Here is a 25,900-nt window from a genome sequence, read left to right on the forward strand (position 1 = left end):
TGTGAACTTAGCCTAAGGGGTTGTCCCACTATTGGTTGATTCAGTTGTGTTATTATGACAGATGATATCTTGCTGATCTTGGGGTCCGACCATGAGGACCCTCACCGATCGGCAGAAAGAGCAATTTTTATTGCCTTTATTCCCATTAGAGCACTTAGCGGCTGGCCAGGGCCTGACCACTTCTCCATTTATTCTCTATGGGGCTGTCAGGTGGGGTGGAAACTGAGCACAGTGCTTTGCAGCCCCATAGGGAATGAGTGCGGCGGTCAAGCATGTACACTACTTCTCCATTTTAACAGGGATAAATGCACCCCCACCCATATACAAGTTGTCACCTATCCTGTGAATAGTTGATAACTTGTTTTGACTGGACAGCCCTTTTAAAGGTGTGATCAATGGTTATTTTTTACATATCCATGGGATGTCTGACAGATGCAGGTACCAACTCTGGGGACTCTTCATGAGCTGTTGGAAAATGATAAACTATTGCTCAGCATGTTTGTTTTGGTGGGGGTCTTAATTCTGGAACACCTGCCAGTCCTGAGAACTGAGGTACCAAAGTCCCATGTGAATGTAGTCATTCATGTAAACTGCTACTCCATTTACACTGGGAAATTGCAACTACCATGCACTATGCTCAAATTTGGTAGAGGTCTGACTGCGGACCCATACATTGGTCATAAATCTAAATCTATCCTAAATGTCTGTGGGAAAGCTCTTTTAAAACACAAGTGACCATTCATCTCAGTAATTTTGTATGAAGAATATTGGCTGCGTAGTTACAAGCCTGCCCTGTGGATGTGAATCTAGTACTGCAGTCAGTGATTTACCTGGAATTTGTGAGAACTGACGTCTAGTAGACAAAGCAGAGTCTGGCAGATTTATGGCCTGTCATCCAGGACGTCACACTTTTAGTTTGACATCTGAGATTTTCAGTATTTTGCCCATCCCACCTCTTAGTGTAGATATGTTTTGTATTGAGCTTATTTGTATTCTTGAGTTATCCTTTCCTGTTAGGCTGGGGCTACGTGGTGACCTTTGGGTCACACTGCTAACCATTGTGACGCTGTTTCATGGCGTTATCCTGCCGTGAAGCAGTGGCACATAGTGATTATTGGGAGCGTGGCGAATGGGGTCACATGGCCACCTCCTAGGGTACTGCAACAGGCAAGTCGGACACTGTTGGACACTTTGTGACTTGCTGTGACCGTTGCGCTTCCTTGGGGTTCACTATTTGACCCCATTTAGACCCAGCCTAAAATTAGTAAAAGAAAAAAATTCTGTTCTCTTCGTTAAAAAAAAAAAAAAAAGTGAAAATCAAAATAAAATGCGTGAGTTCTCAGAAGCCCCTGCAGTTATCGCCCCGGCTGTCCCATAACACAAATGTGCCTATTTCAGCAGTAGTGTCTGTCTGGGGCAGTATGGGGAGAGAGACTGGGCAGGGATTATCCTTTTTCTAGTCCATTTTCTCCATTTTATTTTGAATTGCCAAAAATGGAATTAATGTCCTGTTCTGCAGTGTAACGGTGGCACGGCCTTCATATTACCCACCATTCCTTTTATACTGTAGCCTGGATTGTGGTCCTCTGATTTCTCACTGCTTGGCTGTGTGAATTTGTCGTGAGGCCCATTTTTGTCTGTCTGCTAATGGCTGGATGATGCTCTTTATTCCTTTTTTGCTGTTTTTTTTCTCTTCATTAACCAAAATAGAGTCTGAAGATTGCTTTTTGGAAATCTTTAAGGAATGTGTGTAACAATGCTGCCACGTCCATGCTTGGCCGAGCACTTCTTTCTTTTGGATGTCATCCTGTTGTGGCTCCTGTGTACTGAACACTAGATATCATGCGGTGGATGCTGCTGTATAGTCGTCGTAGGAGTCTGTTGTGCTGCCATGTTTATGTTCCCCAAATTGTAGCTTTTGCAGTTTTCTCTTTAATTTTCAGTTTCTTATGGGGTTTTTATGTTCAATCTATTTTATTAAACATTTTACAAACAAAAAATATAGTATTAAAAATGATCATATATAGAATCATAGAAAATATCTAGTTTTCAAAATGAGTACCACTTTTAACAATAAGTCAAACATACCATGTTAGACAATAACAGTAACCATATGGTGACCGCCAACGAGGTATTCAAGAGAGGAAGTATCCTCTGTTTATGTAGAAGAAAGACATAGGATAAGAAAAAGAGGGAAAGAAAGACAAGGGAAGGAAAAAAAGGGGGAACAAAAAGGGGTTATGTATAAAGGGTCCTTAAAATCATATATATATTAATGTGCAAATTCTTATGTAACTGTAAAAGTCTGCGGAACAAATTATGGAAATTAGGGGATTCCTAAAATAAAATCCATCCACTCCAAATCCTTCTAAATTCATTGTTTGTTCTATTGCAGCCTGCAGACAGCTCCTCCATTCTATATAGATTGACCATTTACTTATACCAGTGTAATATGTCAGGGGGGTTTGTAAGTTTCCAAAACCGCGGGATTACCATCCGTGCTGCTGTTAGACAAAACCGAAGAATCTCTTTTCGGAGTGCCTATTGAAGGTCAAATTGACAGAAGAGCTATTTGATGGGACCTTGCTACACGGTTTCCCGTGATTCGTTGATAACTGTCAAAAACCTTCTCCCAGAATGGCTTGATGATAGAGCACTCCCACCAAATGTGAATCATAGAGCCCACCTCCCTCTCGCATCTCCAACATACCTCTGAAACTGCTGGATATATTGCGTGTAGTTTAGAAGGGTAATGATACCATCTCATAAGTATTTTATAGTTCTTCTCTTGTGCAATCCCAGCGCTAATAAGTTTGAGTGAAGAGAAACCCCCTTTCCCATTCCTGAGGAGACAAGCTTATCCCAAAGTCTCTCTCCCATGCCTGTTGAAATGTTAACTTCTCCGTTTCACCCTCTCTGCTCAATCCCCTATAAATCACTGATATAGCATGAGGCGGCTTATTTTCTTAGAACAATTTCTCAAAAAAGATGAAGTTTGAAATCAAAGTTGTTGTTTTTTTTTACCTCTCTTGGTTGTCTTGTGTGAGTAGCCGCCTATTAATAACACAAGTCTTGTTTTGTATCGGCATCCCGGCAATGAGGTTGCAATTGGATAACCCCTTAATGAGCCAATTTTGACCTTTGTGACCGGGCCAAATTTTACAATTCTGACCACTGTCACTTTATGAGGTTATAACTCTGGAACACTTCAACATATCCTACTGATTCTGACATTTGTGTTTTTGTCACATTTTGTACTTCATGATGATAACACTTCTTCAATAGGACTTACGTTTATTTTGGGAAATAAAAAACGGAAATTTGGCAAAAATTTTGACTATTTCACAATTTTCAAACTTTTTATTCTTATGCCCTTAAATCAGAGTCATATCTCATAAATTAGTTACCGTAATAAATAACATTTCCCACATGTCTACTTTACATCAGCACAATTTTGGAAACATTATTTTTTAGTTAGGAAGTTATAAGGGTTAAATGTTGACCAGCAATTTCTCATTTTTCCAACAAAATTTGCAAAGTTTTTTTTTTTTTTTAGGGCCCACCTCACATTTGAAGTGACTTTGAGGGGCCTATATGACAGAAAATACCCAAAATTGACCCCATTCTAAAAACTGCACCCATCAAGGTGCTCAAAACCACATTCAAGAAGTTTATTAAGCGTTCAGGTGTTTCACAGGAACTGAAGCAATGTGGAAGGAAAAAATTAACATTTAACTTTTTCACAAAAAATTTACTTTAGACCCAAACTTTTTTTTTTCCCTCAAGGGTAACAGGAGAAAATTGTTGTGCAATTTCTCCGAAATACGTCAATACCTTATTTGTGGGTGAAATTTATTGTTTGAAAAGTCAAATGGCCCTGCACCCAATGTAAAATTTGCTGGATTAGCCGGCGCCATGTTGCTTTTGAAGAACCCCGTTGAATACACCGTCATTAGTGCTCGCTACTCCAGTTTGCATCAGTTGCTCGGGTATGCACCGAATATTGGGGTGCTCAAGTGACATGCTTGAGTCCGCGATACTCTGTGCATACCACTAGCTGTCATCGTCTTTTTTTTTTTTTTTTTTTTTACTTTCTATTAAAAAAAACCCATTTTATCCTTTTCATCTAAGGGGGTGACAAAGGGGATTTGATTTACTATTTCTTCTTTTCATCACTCTGATAGGGAAAACAAAAAACACAAATATACTAAAATAAAAAATTGAAAAATTAATAATAATAAGGGTATTTAGTAAACATAATTTTGATCAAAATAATGTACAAGCCATCCCGCCACGTCAAGGCAACCCTTGTGGGACAGTCCTAACTCTAGTATTTAAAACCTTCCCACTTGCCAAGTGAAGTGAATGTGAACAAGGATCGAGGGACTGAACCACTAGTAAAAGCATAGGCCAGACAGTTTTTTATGGGGTCTATCACAGTGATCAAAAGGAAGCAATAGGAAACATTTCCCATTGTTGCTGGCTACCGGCTGGCAGATTTCGGCTGGCGCATGTGCCCGCAATTTTTTTTTTTTTTCCAGGAAGAAGACGCCAGGATGGATCAAGAGGGACCGGGGATTGACGGCGATCTCGTGGGGCATCATTTTTCTCAACTCTGACCTGTATATCATGTCAGAAAAGACCAATTAATTGAAACAGCTGATTTCTTTTGTGTATGTATATGTGTATATATATATATATATATATATATATATATATATATATATATATATATATATATAGGTGTGTGTGTATATATATATATATATATATATATATATATATATATATATATATATATATATATATATATGGGTGTATATATATATATATATATATATATATATATATATATATACATACATACAGTGGGGCAAAAAAGTATTTAGTCAGTCAGCAATAGTGCAAGTTCCACCACTTAAAAAGATGAGAGGCGTCTGTAATTTACATCATAGGTAGACCTCAACTATGGGAGACAAACTGAGAAAAAAAAATCCAGAAAATCACATTGTCTGTTTTTTTTTTCCTTTTATTTGCATATTATGGTGGAAAATAAGTATTTGGTCAGAAACAAGCAATCAAGATTTCTGGCTCTCACAGACCTGTAACTTCTTCTTTAAGAGTCTCCTCTTTCCTCCACTCATTACCTGTAGTAATGGCACCTGTTTAAACTTGTTATCAGTATAAAAAGACACCTGTGCACACCCTCAAACAGTCTGACTCCAAACTCCACTATGGTGAAGACCAAAGAGCTGTCAAAGGACACCAGAAACAAAATTGTAGCCCTGCACCAGGCTGGGAAGACTGAATCTGCAATAGCCAACCAGCTTGGAGTGAAGAAATCAACTGTGGGAGCAATAATTAGAAAATGGAAGACATACAAGACCACTGAATCTCCCTCGATCTGGTGCTCCACGCAAAATCCCACCCCGTGGGGTCAGAATGATCACAAGAACGGTGAGCAAAAATCCGAGAACCACGCGGGGGGACCTAGTGAATGAACTGCAGAGAGCTGGGACCAATGTAACAAGGCCTACCATAAGTAACACACTACGCCACCATGGACTCAGATCCTGCAGTGCCAGACGTGTCCCACTGCTTAAGCCTGTACATGTCCGGGCCCGTCTGAAGTTTGTTAGAGAGCATTTGGATGATCCAGAGGAGTTTTGGGAGAATGTCCTATGGTCTGATGAAACCAAACTGGAACTGTTTGGTAGAAACACAACTTGTCGTGTTTGGAGGAAAAAGAATACTGAGTTGCATCCATCAAACACCATACCTACTGTAAAGCATGGTGGTGGAAACATCATGCTTTGGGGCTGTTTCTCTGCAAAGGGGCCAGGACGACTGATCTGGGTACATGAAAGAATGAATTGGGCCATGTATCGTGAGATTTTGAGTGCAAACCTCCTTCCATCAGCAAGGGCATTGATGATGAAACGTGGCTGGGTCTTTCAACATGACAATGATCCAAAGCACACCGCCAGGGCAACGAAGGAGTGGCTTCGTAAGAAGCATTTCAAGGTCCTGGAGTGGCCTAGCCAGTCTCCAGATCTCAACCCTATAGAAAACCTTTGGAGGGAGTTGAAAGTCCGTGTTGCCAAGCGAAAAGCCAAAAACATCACTGCTCTAGAGGAGATCTGCATGGAGGAATGGGCCAATATACCAACAACAGTGTGTGGCAACCTTGTGAAGACTTACAGAAAACGTTTGACCTCTGTCATTGCCAACAAAGGATATATCACAAAGTATTGAGATGAAATTTTGTTTCTGACCAAATACTTATTTTCCACCATAATATGCAAATAAAAGGAAAAAAAAACAGACAATGTGATTTTCTGGATTTTTTTTTCTCAGTTTGTCTCCCATAGTTGAGGTCTACCTATGATGTAAATTACAGACGCCTCTCATCTTTTTAAGTGGTGGAACTTGCACTATTGCTGACTGACTAAATACTTTTTTGCCCCACTGTATATATATATATTTTTTCAAACAACTTAACTTAAGTAAACCAAGGACCCTTACAGCAACTTCTAGATACAGATGTGCATAAAAACAACCTTTAATGAAGCCTAAATAGTAGACAAAACAACCACATAAACAACAAGCAACCGTGTCACCTATTACACCCTACTATGGGGTACTGATATGAAAGCTGCCTAACAACGGAGGTTGGCACCCTAAACACTATCGAGATTGGCGCCCCCGTTCCATGATGGCTGAACCCTAAAACTCCTAAATAGCCCTGAATATGTGCCACATTTGGTCAACCAATTATTCAGAAAAGGAGTTGTATAGGGGTTGCCAGATAGAAAGCTCAATAGGCAACAAAGAGAAAAAGTGCAAAAATAGTGCAAAAAAGACAAGACATAAAGTGACAAGTGCATTAGAGTATCCCACTATCTGTCCCCTATAACTGTATGCCTTCCTGTCAGCGGAGGTTGGCACCCTACTGGTCAGCGGAATGGCGGCCCCGCTCCATGACGGCTCACCCTGGGAATACCCTGATATGGCTATGCATTCACCACTGGGTGGCACAAATAAGCCTACATGTAAAGCGCCATGGAATAAATGGCGCTATAACAATTAATAATAATAATAATAATAAATATGGAAGGAAAAAAAAGAAAAATGATCCATTAAAACATTAATATCAATATAACCAACATTATTGATAACAAATAGAGGGATACTCAGATTTTTTGATGTAAGATAGGCAAAAACCTAAAAGTTTTAGGGTTCAGTCATCGTGGAACGGGGGCGCCAATCTCTATTTTGTTTAGGGTGCCAACCTCCGTTGTTAGGCAGCTTTCATATCAGTGCCCCATAGTAGGGTGTATTAGGAGACACGGTTGCTTGTTTATGTGGTTGTTTTGTCTACTATTTAGGCTTCATTAAAGGCTGTTTTTATGCACATCTGTATCTAGAAGTTGTTGTAAGGGTCCTTGGTTTACTTGTGGTTGCTGTTATTCACTGAATAACGCTGATCACGTGATCAGACACTGGAAAATCTGGCCCTGATCATGTTCTCTGGGGTCTCAGCTACCCACCGTGGCTGAGACCCCGGAGATTTTCTGACTAGGGGAGGCGCTATAGCCTTATTCCAAATTGCTGTTTTAAAACTGCAATGAGGCAAGAAGTACCCTTAGCGGCCGCCGTTTTAATGCGTATCGGCAGTTGCTAAGCGGTTAAGTAAAAATCATTGTTAAGCGTGTGCTCTGGACATTTATAAATAGTTATTTGAAGCATGGTATATACTTGGTTATAGGCTAAAACAATTCCCAACAAGAGGAAAAATAGGGTATAAAATATCAAAATAAAAAATCTAGTGATTTACAGACAAAAATGTCAACCCCAAAATCCACATAAAATGGACTAAAATTGTATACTCCAAATATACATGACAATTCACTGAAGGAATTGGAGTTCCATACAAATATTAATAAAAAATATATATCACTTTTATTATCATAAATTGTACATATGTAACACACAATTAGAAAGACCCTAATAAAATCTTTCATAAATTACATTGGTCCCGGGCAGATAAAAAGCATTAATTGCACATATACCACAATATATTATGATTAATTACAAAAAATCCAACACATTCATAGAATTTGAAAAAAACTTTATATGTCCTCAAAAAAATTGCAGGCATTAACTCATATATACTGGGGATTAACCCTCAATCAATAAACCGCCCAGCGTTAAATTAGGGGACAACCATATGCTATCATACAATATGCTTAATATTGCTTACCCATAAATCTGTTGTGCCCGGAAGACAGAGTACCACCCCTTGACACGCGTTTCGCGTGTGCTTTATCAAAAAGGGAGTAAAGAGAAAGTCTCCTAACCGGCGTTTTATAATGAAAGTTGTCTAAAGTGCGCATGCGCCGAAAAATCAGCGCTGGATGAAGTTACACCTCCTCCCTGTATTCACCGAGTGCGCACGTCATGGGGAAATCCCCAGTTGACGTCACAGGACATGCGCACTAGGAATCTTAAGCCGGGAAAGACATGTCATTCTAGGAACTTAGGGCGCGCATGCGCTAGACTTATCGCCATAATAGCCGTTATGTGCTGATAACAAACATCCAGAACTTATACCCGATAACCTACTAGAATATAAACTCTGGCCGTTCATGGAGAAATAAGGACCATCCCTATTTGATTCAAATAATTAGTACAAGTATTCTTTCTGATAAAAAAAAAAAAGCAAATTCATCATATACCAAAAAAGTGAATGTGCTGAATATGCATAAAAATTCTGTATGTGAAAAGTGATGGTATAAAACCAAAATAGATATACAAATATTGTGAAAACATAAAAAAATATTTTGTTCTCTTACACGTGAAAAACAAAATACATATATATACACACAATAGTGCATAGTGTTGTAAGACAATACTCAAAATGCCAAAAATATAAATTAATCAAGTGAATAATAAACTTATGAAACAAACATAGATATAGTGAACCAAAAATACTATAGTGAATATATTTGTGAAATGAAAGTCCAAATTCCACGAACACGCCAAGAATATCCATCTTCACAATACAACTTGCTGTTATTATACGCCCATCGTTCTTCAAACGATGTGCAGGGTAATCATGGTACCTCAGGCCCCATGTACCCCCCCATGTGCTGTTTACCTCAGGCCCCATGTACCCCCCATGTACTGTATACCTCAGACTCCATATACCACCCATGTGTTGTATACCTCAGGCCCCAGAAATAGGGTTAATCTGCAGGTTAGTAGCGTTCTGAACCTGCTTGGCTCCTGCATATGAAACCCCACTGCTGGGAGGAAATTAACTCTAATCCTCGAGTATTTTGGCGTGCTCTGAGATTTAGTTTTCGTCGCCTCAGCTGCATGATTTATGGCTGGTGGACAGTGAGTTAAGCATGTGCTCTGGACACTTATAAATAGTAATTTGAAGCATGGTATATACTTGGTTATAGGGTAGTATAGAATGAATTTCTCAGTAGGGCATTTCAGAGCCCTGTTCTTGGGTTTTTTGGAGGGTCCCGGATCCTGTGGATATGTAATAACAGTCTTGAGCCGTTGATGGAGGTCCGTGATCTGCGTTATCTTGTAGTGTAGATTTCTATATATGTACTTCTTGTAATGGTGAAATCAGTGGGACTTGTGATCTGTGGGCGTCTTGGTTCATGGGCATCCTAGTGTGCTATCTGACAATGCATCTCAAGGACGCAAAATGATAGATCCCGGTGCGTTTTGCTTCGACATACAAGTGTTGAGTACAGGGCTGACACAATGTGGATATTGCTGTCTAATGATTTACTCACAGACGTAGTATTAGTGCACATGTGCATTTTTTACACATTGACCTATGTGGACAGACAGCATTATGGGTAATTCACCGTACAGGGGATATTTGCCTATTTCCTCAGTGACCTTGTTACTCGCTCTCACAGGGTTGTGATGCCTCTCTGTTTGCACAAAATTGTGGTTTACAGACCATTAGTCCACAAGGAGAATGGAGACCTGTCTAGTCGCCCAAGTGGCCTGATCCCCTGGACTTTAAGCAGCAGGAATCAACATGTTCTCTACTATTCAACCCCAACTCCAAACCCAGTGATTTTATGCACCAGTTTCGTTCTTCTCAACTTTTATCTGAAAACGGACAAATGACTAATTCAGAGTTTATGACAATGTTACTACTTTTATGTAGGCAGTGAAAAGCTTAAGGCCCTAGATCCACAATACCCCGTAAAATGTGTCAGTGTAGGCTTGTGACCTTCTATAAACCTATACCCCCAGCTTATTATGGAGCACTAAAAATGCATTTATCTCCTTAGCACAATATTGTGTACATGAAGGTTCAACTCCCCTGAGGGAGGAAATATATATATATATATATATATATATATATATATATATATATATATATATATATATCTCTCTAAACACTTAAATCTGTCTTTTTCCTCCTTTAAAAATACAAGTTTTTTTAAAAAAAAAAAAAAGCCACATCCATAAAATTCTGATCTATCAACACACAAAATTAACTCATCCAGTAAAATATGTAACGAGAAGAAAAATTGGCAGGATTTGTGGTTTTTCGGTCACTGCTCATGCCTTATAAAAATAAATGAAAAATATGTAAGCTCTCACACAGTTCGATCAATGGAAAAATAAAAATGTTACAGGTCTTGAAAAATGGTGGCGCAATCCAGAAAAAGCATAAATGTATTTATTTATTTTTTTACACAAACATAAATTATATTTTATGTTAGTTTGGTATCGCCATAATCGTACTGACCCGGAGAAATCATTCTTCATTCATGCTCATGTAAACCACAGAATGATTGCTCTGAAAGCAAAACACCCAAAAAAGTGTCGGATTTGTATTTTTTACCCCATTTTTCAATATATTTGATGGCAAAGTAAGTCGGGTAATTTAAAACTGCTCCAATTCCCCCCCCCTCACCCCCACAAAAAAAAAAAAAGTCTTATGACTAGGTCAATGGAAAAATAGAAATTTTTGATTTTGGAAGAAGGAGAAAAACGCAGAGAAAAACTTTGCTGTGGATTCGAAGATATTGATGTTTGATAATCCACATTACCGGTCAATTATCCCGGTGCAAAAATTCCACAGCATGTGCCTGAGGTCTGTAAAATCCCATCCACTTATTTGCTACTGTGATTTGGTGTGGAATTCAGCAGGTAACATCAGCGACTTTTGTACCCTACACCATTCTTTGCGTGCAGTACTGCATTTGACCTGTAGTGTCTTTCATCAGACAATTTCATTGATGCATGTGCCCAGTTGTGCTTTCCCCATATAGACCACTGCGGTCCTGGAAGTTTTGTGATGGTTTTTCAGTGGTTGCACACACCAATGGTTCAACACGATGCAAGAGATTTCGTTATAATATTGATCAGACATTGAGTTTGGACAGCCATTTATCCCTATGCCGATGACCTAATGTTCAGGGTCTTACTCGTATTTAGGGTCTGCGTCGGGGATTGCACAGTGATGTTGTGTCTCTGACTACATAGCATGTAGATCTCATATCTTTGTCCATGTGGGAGAGCTCAGGCTTCCTTTATAATTCCAGGACTTTTCAATTTTGATTTACAGAAAGGCCAATAAGTAGGTTTTTTTTTTTTTGTTTTTTTTATGAGCCTATTTTTATTCTGATGACATGGGGGGAGAGAAGATTGAGAAAATGAAGAGGTGGTAAATTCTGAAGACAATAGGTACAGGTTATACTAAGTACATATAGTGGATTGGAAGAAAGCTGGTGACTCTCCTCAACCACGGTCATCCTCATGGAAGAAAAAGGGCAGATTTGTGATCTAATAAATGCTGAGTCTGCTCCGGAGGTTGGCATGGAGGTTGTGGGATCCACACCAGTAAAGCTGAGTATATAGGTGATAGAGGAGGCGAGGACCCCCCCCTACAAGGCTGGAGTGGGGCAGTTTGCCCTGGCTGCACTGGGCCTAAATGCAGGTCACAGTCTGCATTATCTGTAGGGTGATTTGTTACGTCGTTTGTCCAAGTGGCTTTACTGAGGATGACTTTTTCCCCGGTACAGGAACAATTTTAGATCCGACCTCTGTCATAAAGGTTTGCAATGACATTCGTAAAACTGGAAGGACTTGAAGGGTCTTCGCAGAAGGTTTCTCTATTCTTTGCCCTTATGATAAGCAAAGAAGGCAATTTTCTGAGTCACGGTTCAATGGAAACCTGTCTGCATTACACCTGAGTTCATTATTTATCTCAACTTGATCCCCAAAAAGTTTCATTTTTTTAAACTACGATCACAATTTATTTGCAGTGCTAAGGACTTGTAGAATCAGGTCATTTTTTTTTATTTTGCTTTTGTCCAGTCATACAGGGAATGCAGATAAGTTTTCTTCTTTACATTGGTCCATAGGGTACTTACAGGCCGGTTCGGTTATGATCTGGGTAAGGTTATGATCTGGGTAAGGTGGATGCAGCAGGTAATTGTCAGGTGTGCGCAGGACCATCCACTATTGTAAAGCTTAAAGTGACTGTTTGTGGAGGGCCTGGGACCCTCCAGTCGCTGTCTCTGCTTCCTGGATGTCTCCCTGTTTTGCTGGGATGCTTGGGAGCCAGAACGTCCGGTGATAGTAAATCTCTCATTTGCTGCAATTACTTGTAACCTGTAAAACTTGTTTGTATGATCCGGAGTCTTATGTCATTACCTGTCTGGCGGTATCGGCCCTTCGATAAGCTGTTTACAACCCTCTGTTCACCGAATCCAGCTCCGCTGGCCACTATGGCCTCTCTTCTACTCCCAACAGCCAAGTGTGCTGTTAAACTGCTATAAACATTTCCCTCCTCATGCTTTACACTGCAGCTCAGAAATGAGAGAAATTTTATGGTGTGAAGATGAGCCTTGCTGGCTATATCTGGCAGCTTTTCAATGAGGCGATGTTTCTGTGTGCGTCGTGATTATCTGTTCACTTCTGTCCTTCCCTGAGACTCCACCGAAATGCTTCCTCATGTATTAATAGACCGCTCTCGCTGGCGTCCCCCTGTTATGAGAAGCTCAACAATCTCCTTTGTCTTCTGCCGGTTCATTGCCATCCGCAGCTTTGTTTATTTCCCAGAGTTCTTCATGGTGGATTTATTAAAAAAAAAAAAAAAAAATTGTCACTTGGTGGAGGATTGCTAATTGAATATCTACCATGGGATATTGTGGTTTGTGCCGTGTTTGTTCAGATGATTAGACGTTCTCTATTAATCTGCCTTGTGTTCGCTTTGTTTCAGACAATGTTCCTGAGGAGCTGAAGGACCCATTCTATGTAGACCAGTACGAGCAGGAGCACATCAAGCCACCCGTCATAAAGCTGCTGCTCTCTAGCGAGCTGTACTGCCGTGCCTGCAGCCTCATTCTCAAGGGGGACCAGGTGGCAGCGTTGCAGGGGCACCAGCCCGTTATCGAGGCATTGTCACAGAAGGGGATTTATGTTATGGAGAGCGAAGACGTGCCCGTGTCTGAAGGCGACCTCAGCTGTGCCCCGATCAAAATGGTCAGTGTGAGAAGATGGGCTAAAACTTTCCAAGGATGTTTTACGTGCAGACCTGTCAATACGATCGTGGATTTGTACAACGTGCAGGCCAGAAACCGTCCTAAATTCAGTGGTTTTTTTTTTGTTTTTTTTTTGTGTGTGTGTATGAACAGACACAAATGGTTGCCAGATTTCCCGGCCCAGCACCATCTAAAGTGTATAGGGATATCAAGGTTTTCCCTAATGGCCGATGTTGGGGGGGGGGGGGGGGGGGTGTGTAAGGAAGGATCTTCTGCGCTGTATGTAAACCTGCTCCCTATGCTTTGTACTCATGGTTATTGCGCCTGCTTGTTACCCTCTCCCATCTACATCTATACGGTAGACTGGGAGGAATAGTTGTTGGATGAACACCATATATAAAGTGTATGGTTTTACTCAGGTATTCGCCTGCCTGTTGTGTATGAAGGTCTGCTTACATCACATTAGATATCTGTTTGCCTCATCAGTGATCGCTCCAGACTCTGCTGTATACAGGCCCCCTCAGCTCATCAGCCAATGGTAATCCAGCAGACCGGATAATCCCCCCCCCCTCATGCTCCATAGACATCATCTGTTGTGAGAAAGTCTGAAGACCCCAAATCCACATTACTCTTTGCCAATTCTGCCGAGTTCAGCCAACTTCAGTGTAATGTGTATGGGGGTCTTATGTTCTCCTAAGACCTGAATTGGTGCAAGTTGTTTACTACAAGGCTGAGAAATTACACAGATCCCTGACATAGTATGTGCCCTCAGCAGAACAACGCTCCTGTTGATTTGTGTTTCATTCCTGACATGTACAGATGGGTGACACACCTGATCGGTATGGGCCACGGGACATGTTATGTCATGATCTGCACCTCACATGGCCTAAAGGAAAAACCTGTGTCACATTTTGTATTTAGGTAAAAAAATATCTGAGCTCCCATTAGGGCCAGACTGAACACTGGCGCACAGTTTGGTGTAAGAACCAGGTTGTATCAGTCATGGATTATGTTCATTCTTTCTCAGTTGACTGTATAGACCCTGGTAGAGATGCAGTAAGACAACAAAAGGGCACCTGCAGGGGACTCTGTTGTTTTTATGGACAGTTTTGTTTTTTTATGTCAGATCCCGCTTTACAGAATGGAGCTCTCTTCTGTCCCCCTCCTCTGACTAATGTACTATGAGCTGCCAGAAGTGCAGGGACACGTTGTGGCACAGGAGAATGGGTGTCACTTTTGCACCATGCAGCTGCTGGTTGGGAATACTTTGAGTATTTTTACCTTCCTGATGCTAATTTATAGAGTAATAAATGTTTAAAAAAAAAAAAAAAAAAAAGCTGCAAGCGATTTGTATGATCTTGAAAGGGGTTGTTCCAGGCTGAGACGTTCTCCGGCAATCTTATACAGAATGAATGGAGCAGAGATGCCCCATGCCCATGCAGACAGGGCTTTCCTGAGCTCCGTTTTCTGGAGCACTGGGGGTCTAAGCGATTAGGAAGAGTATACTTTATAAACATTGTTCAGACCCCCTTAAGTATGGCTGTACTTTCCATGGAACCACTGAACCAGTTAATCGGCTTTATAAAAATGTGTCCCCATGATGATGACGTGGGTGTATTCTTCGCTCCACAAGTGATCAGTCCTGCCCTGATAAGCCGGTTTACGTATTGCCACATCCTATGTCAGGTTCCTCCTCTTGTCCCTATAATCTGTTACATTCAATCCTACCGTGCTTGTACTTGCATATATTCCACTTGGTAAGGTAATGAACCCTTAAGAAGTTGGTGCACCTCCCTTCATGCAGGCACTATATGGTTAATTTAGATATTTAGGCTGCATTCGCAGGCTGTTAGTACACCGTACTCCTGAGCTGTACAATGCGCCTTGCCGTGTATTGCATAAAGTCCAGGTTAAATACATGACTTTGTGCCTCGCCTTGAATTCCTCCAAATATTGGTAAACATCTCATGGGAAAAAGGGGTTTTCCACTTTCAGTAAAGGACCCAAAACACTTTAGTATACTAAAATAATAAATGGAGCAGGTAGTCCTTCTCGGATCCAGCACCAGCTTCCCGCTGTTGCTGGAGTCTCAGTATTTTGGATGCAGCGGTGATGTCACATCACCGCTGCAGCTAATCACTGAGCTCATGTAGTGATTAGCTACAAGGATTGTATTTGCTGTAGCCGTGACATCAAAGCTGTAGCCAAAACACTTTGATTTGAGCGGTGTCGGAGAGCAGACGCTGGACTTGAGGAGGGGGGAGAGTACTTGGTGTTATTTTAGCACGTTTGGGGGTCCACTTTCTGGAAAATGGAAACCCCCTTTATTATGAGGTTTCATTGCCCCGTCAAGAGTGATGGCGGATCCACAGTATATGCCGTGATTAATATATATTGGTCCTCAGCCCCTACAGGATGGGTTGGAGGACCGCTGCTCTGGAGATATGGATTGGGTCACTCCTGTTGCAGTTGGAAACCTCTAGCAGTTTTGGGGTGTCCCTCTTACATGGCAACACTTCTGTGATGCATCAGGCTAAGCACACGCAGGTGCCCCCATCATTGATGTTATCCTTTTCTCTTCTGAGGGGTCCAGACCAGTATTTACTTCCCTTGTAGAGGTGAAATCTCAGAGACCTTCAGCCTGAATACCAGAATCATAGAATAGAGCATGTGTTGTCGATTTTTTTTTTTTGCCAATTTTTTGCGTCTGCTTCTTTTTCCCAGAGTGCACACATGTCGATGATCGATGCGCTCATGATGGCCTATACCGTGGAGATGATGAGCATCGAGAAGGTTGTGTCAAGTGTCAAGCGCTTCTCTACATTTAGTGCCTCCAAAGAGCTGCCGTATGATCTGGAGGATGCCATGGTTTTCTGGATCAATAAGGTAGAGAGTCCGAGCAGTGATGTACTGAACGATAGTAGTGTGGTTGGGTTATCATCTTCTCATGTCGCTATATGATCCGCTATTATAGTGTATCGCCGAGACTGCCTGTTCTATTGATTCATATTCATTGTATTACATTTCAGGTCAACATGAAAATGAGGGAGATTCTGGAGAAAGAGCACAGGATAAAACAGCAAATCATTGAGAGCCCAAGTCATCAGAAGGTATTAATACTAATTTAATATACATGGATAAATCTGTTAAATAGAATTACGGAAAAGGATTTGCAGGACTCTGGTTCGGTGTCCTCGTTGGTTCTCCGTTGCAGTTGGACCTAGTCAGTGCGAATTTCTTCGGCTGGCAGTCTGATGCCTGCTTACTGGATGTCTATAATGATTACTAGGCCCCCACCTCATCGCAGCATCGTTCGAAGCCTGTTAATCACGAGGCGTTCAGGAAGTCTGCATTTGTGTGCCAACCGAGCAAAACCAACGTGACTCTCACGCCGTCAGTCTGTTCTTGTGTAAACGCAAGGCTCAGGCGTACACTGCTGTCCCCTAGCTGATAATCCAGGTACTGTAGATTAAGAATAATATCACCGGACTGGTGTTTAATCTTGAACTACATCCCTAGTCTACAATCTGTAGCTGAGAGTTGTAGTTTCACAACCACTGCAGAGCTGTAGCTTCTCGATGAAGCAGTTTCAGTTTGTTTTATGGCCTAATGGACAATTAAGATCAGGGTGTAACTTTAGGATTTATCCCCCACCCTCTAAATCCTAGTCAGGGATACAGAAGGGCTTGTCCTGCAGCAGTATAGACAGCCGCTCGCCAGCAGTTGTCAGTCTTCAGCTTCCAGCTCATTGATCCTTGATGGATTCTTGTTTCAGTTATTGATGACAGTAGAAATTGGATTTGCCCAGTAAGCCATAGCTCTACTGATCACGTCTACCCAGTGTGTAAAATATAAGAATCCTTTATCACATGATGCAAGCCTATGAACAGTTGCATGTCATGTCCTCTGCACTCACCAACAATTGTCCTTTTAACTAAAGAGTAAATTGTTGTGCTTCATTTTTTCTCTTTAATCTGCTAATTTGACTTAATGTTGACTTTGCTTTATATGGGTATGATGGCGCTGGGTTTCTTGATCTGCCTCTGTTTCAATCAGAATATAGAACTAGAGTGAAAAAGGACTTCATACTAAACTGGCCACATCATGATAAAGTGGTTGAAGATGTGAATAAAACATATATATTTTTTCATATTATTGCTCATCTCCATTGCCAAGATATTGGCTTGTAAACTATATATGCTAATTTACACTACATGCTATATATGCTAATTTACACTATATAGTGTTAGGAGAAATTCTTCTTTTGAGGGCGTGTTTTTCTTTTCCCTATATAACACTGTCCAATCATATGCAGGAGGCGTCAGAGTTGAACAAATGAAGCTCCCCTAGAGAAGGTAAGAACCTGTGAGAAATTGGGAGACTCTTAACCAGGTGATACAGATGTCATTGCCTAAGATTACTGTGCAGAGGGAGGAAAGCAAAGCAGAGTGTCACTACAAAAGCTCCTCTGCATTTATCTCTGATTTTTGAGAATAATGGCCCTGTACCTGGGATAGCCGCAGAGCAGTGTATGTGACAAGCTCCTCACCTCACATCTCGTAGTGCTGTCATGTTGTGAGATGAAGTGTAGTGTGTGATACGTGCTTGTCACATACACTGCTCTGCGCCTGATCCCAGTAAGATGCAGGGCAAATATTCCCTCATGCCTGGGATAGATGGAGAGCGGTGTTTATCATACACCGCTTTGCTCTCCTCCCCATACACTATAATAGGTGGCAGTGAGGTCTGTGTAACCTGGTTAGACATGAGTCTTGCCAAATCACACACAGAAATCCTCTTCTATGCATCTCTGGAGGCATTCTCTTCCCCCTCACCACTCTGATGCCTCCTAATCCTAATTGGGCAAGGTAATAAAGAGGAAAAAGTTAACTGCCCCAGAGAAGAATCTCTACTAATGCCTACTTTGGTTGTAGTGGAAAATTCTAATGGAAAAATGTATAACGTTTATAAGCTAGTATCAGCAATATAGATGAAAAATAATAAAAAAATTCAGATCTTCACCCACTTCATCATGTAACGTGTGTGCTGAGGGTACTCTGTAAATTGCCAATTCCTGGGGAGTAAATTAGCAGCAGAGAGTCCTTCATTCCCATAGAGAAGCCTAGTAGGAAGTTCATGGAATGAACCCATCACCTAGAGCCGTTCCATGAAAAATGCCCAGATATGAATGCCCACGTGGACAAAATAAGTTTATTAACCCATTTATTAACCCCTTCACAACATCTGCCGTACATGTATGGCGCAAGCTCACACAGCGAAGCCCGCCCCATACACGGCAGTTGATGGCAGGGTATTACAGCAAGGACCTGCCACTAACAATCACGGGTGAAGGTGAAGCAGTGCAAATGGCCACCAAACACCCCCTCATCCCAGCTCGGGACTCGCAGCATCACCCCACTCCTGTCAGCTTCCTACAGCAACCACCCCGCTCTACCAGAGCCACCTCCTCTGGTAAGCTAAATTTGGAATATAAAACCTCACTCCCATTTTCCCCAAAAAATTTTTGGGAAAAAAGTGTCTTATAATCCAAAAAATACGGTATGTGGTATTGCTGCGTTCAGAAAAGTCCAGTCTATCAAAATACAAAAGCAATTAACCTGATCGATAAACACCATAAATGGAAAACATTCAAGAATATCAAAGTTAAATTTTTTTTTGGGTTGTCGCAATTCTGCATGAAAGGCTGTAACAAGCGATCTAAAAGTCATACCTTTCCCAAAATGTTACTGATAAAAACGTATGGTCGTTGTTACCACAAAATGTACACTGTAAAAAAACAATTCCCAAAAAACAATGTCATAATTGTTGTTTTTCCCCATTTTACAGTGCACTGTGGTAAAGTAAATGTAATTCAAAAGTAACCCCCTCCCCTCACCCCCAAAAAAAAAAAAAAAATAATCATAAGGCCTAAAAAATCCACTTCCTACGACATCCCCTTCTTAAGCTAAATGTTATGCCCCGATAATATAATAAAGACTATTCTCACCTCCTGTGCTGGCTCCATTCCCGCGAGTGCCGACACTTCTGGAATGGAGCTGGCACGGGAGGGGAGTATAGGCTTTACTAGGTTATCGGAGCACAACATTTAGTTTAAGAAGGGGTTGTCCTAGTATTGGACAACCCCTTTGTTTTCCATTTGTTTTGTGGTAAGACCTAACATTTTTGCAAAATAAAAAAGCTGATGTGTGAAAGCACTGCCAACTTTTCAATATTTTTTCTGTCTGAAAATCTGTTCCGTATACAGCTCTGGCAAAAATCAAGAGACCACTGCACAGTTTTATAAAAATCAGCTTAGGCCTGTCTCATACCTCCGTCGTCGGCGGTCAGTTCAAATCCGCCAAAGGTTGAAACGAACTGATCCGTGACGGTCGGATGTCAGCGGAGGACGCTGTATAAAGGGTCCGTGGGAGAAGCGAAGAGGCGTAATGTAAAGTGACCACGGCGGCCGCGATTTGGAGCGAGATCGCGGGGCCGCGAGAGTATCGGGAGGCCGCTATATGGAGTGAGATCGCGGGCCGCGAGAATATCGGGCGGGTCGGAGCGAGATCACCGACGCAAGTCTTCATGGCTGGGTTTGCGGTTTTTCGCCACCACACGGCACATGGTAGTTGGTCAATTCGAGAGTCGCGTCTCCCTATCAACATCTTGGAGATGCGAGCTATCAGATTAGCCCTACTGAATTTCCACCATGTCCTCGCAGGTCACGCCATCAAGATCCAATCCGACAATGCCACGACTGTGGCGTATATCAACCGTCATTGGGGTACTCGGAGCATGATGGCCATGCACGAAGTGAGTCACATTCTCCATTGGGCCGAGACCAACCACTTGCCCTTCTCTGCAGTCCACATCCCAGGGGTAGAAAATTGGGCGGCGGATTTTCTCAGTCGCCAGAGCCTTGCCTCAGGAGAGTGGTCTCTCCCATCCGGAAGTTTTTCAGCAGGTTTGCCATCGCTGGGGGACTCCAGATGTGGATGTCATGGCCTCAAGACTAAACAACAAAGTTCCTCGATTCATTGCCCGATCACGCGATCCATGCGCCATCAGAGCAGACACCTTCGTTCTGCCGTGGCACCGGTTTCGACTCCCGTACATTTTTCCCCCTTTCCCTTGCTTCCAAGGATCATCAAGAAAATCAGAGCAGTGGGGGTGCCAGTGATCCTAGTCGTGCCAGATTGGCCGGGCATGGTATGCAGAACTAGTCCAACTTATCGCCGACGTTCCCTGACGACTTTCAGGTCGCATGGATCTACTCTCACAGGGCCTGATTTACCACCAGAACTCCGGGGCCCTGTCTTTGACGGCGTGGCCGTTGAATCCTGGATTTTAGCACAAGCTGGTTTCTCTCATGACGTGATCTCCACCATGATTAGTGCTAGGAAGCCCGTGTCCATGCACATTTATCACCGCACCTGGAAAACTTTCTTCTCGTGGTGCAAGGACCATCGTCGATCCCCTCTGGTGTTCTACATCCCTTCCATATTGGAATTCCTACAATCCGGACTAGAGTCAGGCCTCACGCTTAGCTCGCTCAAAAGCTACATTTCAGCTTTGTCAGTTCTATTCCAACACAAAATTGCCACCAAATTGCAGGTGAAGACGTTCATTCAGGGAGTTTCCCATGTGGCGCCTCCCTATAAAAGGCCAGTGGAATCATGGGACCTTAACTTGGTTCTCGGAGACTTACAGGAAGCCCCTTTCGAACCACTGCAGGAAGTACCACTGACTGTTCTCTTTTGGAAGGTGGTCTTTCTAGTGGCAATTGCATCAATCAGACGAGTTTTGGAATTGACGGCCCTGTCCTGCCGTCCTCCGTTCCTGAACTTTCATCAGGACAAGGCAGTTTTGAGGACGTCCTTTCTGCCCAAAGTTGTGTCTTCCTTTCATTTCAGTGAGGAAATTGTTTTGCCTTCCTTCTGTCCGGCACCAGTCCATCGCGTTGAGAAGGCCCTCCACACCCTGGATGTGGTTAGGGCTCTTAGATGGTACATCTCGTGGACGGCTCCCTTCCGCAAGTCAGATGCCCTGTTTGTGCTTTCAGAGGGGCATAGGAAGGGTCTAGCCGCCTCAAAAGCCACGCTAGCCAGGTGGATTCGCTTGGCTATTCAGGAATCCTACCGTGTCAGGAGCACACCTATCCCAGCAGGGGATTAAGGCACATTCTACCCGATCAATGGGCACCTCTTGGGCCATTCGGCACCAGGCATCGGCAGAACAGGTCTGCAAGGCTGCAACTTGGTCCAGTCTGCATACCTTTACAAAACATTACCAAATTCACTCTCAGGCCTCTGCGGATGGAGCTCTTGGCAGACGCATTCTGCAATCGGCAGTACCACAGCGTTAAGTCAGTGGACATGGGGTATTAGCAGTTGTATGCTCCCCACCCAGGGACTGCTTTTGGACGTCCCATGGTCCTGTGTCCCCCAATGAGGCATAGGAGAAATAGGGATTTTTGTGTGTACTGACCGTAAAATCCTTTTGTCCGAGCCAATCATTGGAGGACACACCACCCACCCTGTTTAGCCTATTGGCTTATTGTATTGTTCTCAGGTTGTGACATAGTAATTGTTCTTTGATTAATGCTCCTACTGCTTTTTCACCGAACTGGGGAAATCTCAGCCAGCGAGAGGGTATATACTGCAGAGGAGGAGTTTTGTGTTCACTTAGTGTCCTCCTAGTGGCAAGCAGCATAACACCCATGGTCCTGTGTCACCCAATGATTGGCTCGGAGAAAAGGATTTTACGGTGAGCACACACAAAAATCCCTATTCCTACTCTGAGTCTAATTTTCAGCTTTGCCCAACACCTGGTTGTCTAATGGTTAGATGGAGACCTAGAGAGGCGTACAAGCCACAGTGTCTTGCACCCACTGTGAAATTTGGTGGAGAATCTGGGATGCTTCAGCAAGGTTGGAATTGGGTAGGTTTATCTTTGCAAAGGACGTATGACTCAAGCTGCATACAATGTTATCCTGGAAAAATAGTTGATTTCTTCTGCTCAGTGTTCCCCAACTCTGAGGACTGGTTTTTCCAGCAGGACAATGCGCCATGCCACACAGCTAGGTCAATCAATGTGTGGATGAAGGATCAACACAACAAATCCCTGTCATGGCCTGCCCAATCTCCAGACCTGAACCCCATTGAAAACCTCTGGAATGTAATCAAGAGGAAGATGGATAGTCACCAGCCATCAAACAAAGAAGAACTGCTTAAATTTTTGTACCAGGAGTGGCATAAGGTCACCCAAAAGCAGTGTGAATGACTGGTAGAAAGCATGCCAAGCTGTATGAAAGCTGTGATTAAAAATCATGGTTATTCCACAAAATAATTTTTTTTTTTTTTTTTTTATAACTCTGAGTTAAAACATTAGTATTTTTGTTTCTAAATGATTATGAACTTGTTTTCTTAGCATTATTTGAGGTCTGCAAGCACAGCATTTTTTTTTTTTTTTGCTATTTTGACCATTTCTCATTTTCTGAAAATAAATACAAAATGTATTGCTTGGAAATTCAAAGACATATTGTCAGTAGTTTATAGAATAAAAGAGAAACTTACATTTTGCTCAAAAATATACCTATAAAGAGAAAAATCAGACATACTGAAAATTTTGTAGTGGTCTCTTAATTTCTGCCAGAGCTGTATATCGAAGTGGCGCTGATTCAGGTTAATGGGTCAGTTGCATGACTTTCTGTAGCAACATCCACAGTGTGACATCTTGCCCTAGGGTTTTGTTCACTCAAAGCATGCATTTTTTTTTTTCTTTTAATGAAAAATTCAGCATTGTTTATTCTACTCATTTACCACGGTGGCTCAGTGGTTAGCACTGCAGCCTTGCAGCACTCGGGTCCTGGATTCAAATCCCAAAAGGACAACATTTGCAAGGGCGTTGTATATTTTCCCCGTGTTTGCGTGGGTTTCCTCCAGGTTTTCCTGTTTCTTCACACATACCAAAAAGACATACTGATAAGGAATTTAGATGGTGAGCCCTTCGGGGACAGTGCCAATAATGTCTGTAAAGCGCTGTGGAATTAATGGCGCTATATATATGAGTAAAATAAATTTTAATAGCGCCATTAATTCCACTGCGCTTTACAGACATTATTGGCACTGTCCTCGATAAGGATTCTGGATTGTGAGCCCCATCAGTATGTCTTTGGAATGTGGGAGGAAACTGGAGAACCCGGAGGAATCTCACACAAACACGGGGAGAAAATACAAAACTCCCTTGCAGATGTTGTCCTTTGTGGGATTTGAACCCAGTGCTGCAGGTCTGACCACTGAGCCACTGTGCTGCCCAGAATTTTACAGTAGCAGCAAAATGAGCAGGATTTCTGAACCTCATCAACGCGCTACATTTATTTACTTACGTAATTTTTTTTTAATTCAGAATTTGTATTTATTAATTTTTCTCCCTGTGCAGTGAGCATGAGTATTCAGGAAATCAGATCACCCACCCCCACAATCAAAAAAAAAAAAAAAAAAAATCCATTTGTGAAACCACGCTGTGTCAAAGAAGCAGCAGGATTGTGTTAAAAAAATATACCAAATTCACCAAATTTTTCATGTTGAGCTGGACACGGGATATAATAGGGACTGCAAATCGGAATAAAACATTTTTTTTATTTTTTTTAAATTTCACATCTCCTTTGTAAAGAGCTGTAACTCCAGTTAATGTTTCCACACTTTTCTGCTGTGTAATGTATCTTCAGTGCTTATTTAGGCTTCATACTGTGGCTTGCAGGACCTGTGGACTCAAGTCATGTGACCCTGATGACATCACTCGGGTTCCTTTTGCACTTCTATGTGGGTTGCCTGCTTATGATTGGTCAGTGTCATAAAGGAGTCAGAATTACACGCCCCAAATGAAAAAATATCTAATAACACCCCCTTCGATGTAACTAAAGTTAACTCATTAGGTGTCAGATATTTGACTGCTAGTATTTTCAGCAAAGGAGAGGTGAAATAAAAAAACAAACAAAACAAGATTTTTTTTTATTTTTTTTTTTTCTGCTGTGAAGCCTCTATTGCATCCTATGTCCAGTTCATCATGAAAAATTTGGTGACAAGTCCAAGCACAGTATGGATTGAGGTGGGGACGCTTAGGAGAAGAGTCAAACTGACAGAGACCAAAATCTGCCCAGCATGAGCAGTTGTCCTCTTTTTCTGAAGTGTGCATCGAGGAGTGGGGGTGCTCTTGTCCCAGCTTCGCTGGCACCTGAAATATCCTACAAATAAGACAGCTTGCGCCAAGGTCTTTTATCAAGCCAGATTGGGCAAGTTGTGTGCATGGTCATCCTGACTCTTCAAGCGTCTCCATCTTCTTGACTCCAGAAAAGTATTTAAAGGGAACCTGTCAGCAGGATTGTGCACAGTAGCCTGCAGACAGTGTCAGGTTGGCGCCGTTATACTGATTACAATGATACCTGGGTGATGAATTCTGTCTTGTGGTGGTAGTTTAATCTTTCTTTTCAGTTTTGTTAATGATATGCTCATGCTCCGGGGCGTCCTGTGAGCGGGGGGGGGGGGGGGGCTTTATGTGGTGCTCTAATTAGCTATTCATAATGAAGACTGCTGACAGGTCACTGATCCCTCAGTGACCTGCCCCTAGTGTACATAATGAATATTATATATACATACTGAAAAAAACAAAACAAAAAACCTTCTGCGCTCAGGCTTCAGCTTTGACAGCCTGATCGCTTATGTACTGTGTATATAACCCCTTAATGACCAGAGCTTTTTCCTGTTCTGCGTTTCCGTTTTCCGCTCCCCTTCTTCCCAGGGCCATAACGTTTTATTTTTCCGTCAATATGGCCATCTGAGGGCTTAGTTTTTGCGGGACGAGTTGTACTTTTGAACGACAACATTGATTTTAGCATGTCGTGTACTCGAAAACGGAAAAAAAATCCAAGTGCGGTGAAATTGCAAAAAAAGTGCAATCCCACACTTATTTTTTGTCTTTTTTGCTAGGTTCACTAAATGCTAAAACTGACCTGCCCTTATGATTCTCCAGGTCATTATAAGTTCATAGATACCAAACATTTCTAGGTTCTTTTTTTTTTTTATCTAAGTGGTGAAAAAAAATTCCAAAGTTTGTTTAAAAAAAAAAAAAAAATTTGCGCTATTTTCTGAGACCCGTAGTGTCTCCATTTTTCGTGATCTCGGGTTGGTTGAGGGTTTATTTTTAGCGTGCCGAGCTGACATTTTTAATGATACCACTTTTGTGCAGATACTGTATATACTTGTGTATAAGCCGAGATTTTTTTAGCTCTTTTTTTTGGTTTGAAAGACCCCCTCTCGGCTGATACGCGAGTGATATACACCAGGGGGTCGGAGGGGGAGCGG

The 25,900-nt window shown here is 41.9% G+C and overlaps 1 protein-coding gene across 3 annotated transcripts in view; it reads left to right on the forward strand.

Annotated features, from left to right (window-relative positions):
• Positions 1-25,900, forward strand: part of CAMSAP1 (calmodulin regulated spectrin associated protein 1) — a 110,009-nt gene that overhangs the window by 39,179 nt on the left and 44,930 nt on the right. For all 3 annotated transcript variants that reach the window (XM_073541136.1, XM_073541135.1, XM_073541137.1), the window contains 3 exons: positions 13,277-13,539; positions 16,263-16,424; positions 16,568-16,648. In XM_073541136.1, coding sequence (XP_073397237.1) covers positions 13,277-13,539; positions 16,263-16,424; positions 16,568-16,648 — 506 coding nt within the window. The remainder of the gene's footprint in view (positions 1-13,276; positions 13,540-16,262; positions 16,425-16,567; positions 16,649-25,900) is intronic.

Source organism: Dendrobates tinctorius, unplaced genomic scaffold (assembly GCF_039654945.1).
Source record: "Dendrobates tinctorius isolate UK_male_01 unplaced genomic scaffold, ASM3965494v1 ptg000120l, whole genome shotgun sequence".
NCBI lineage: Eukaryota > Metazoa > Chordata > Amphibia > Anura > Dendrobatidae > Dendrobates > Dendrobates tinctorius.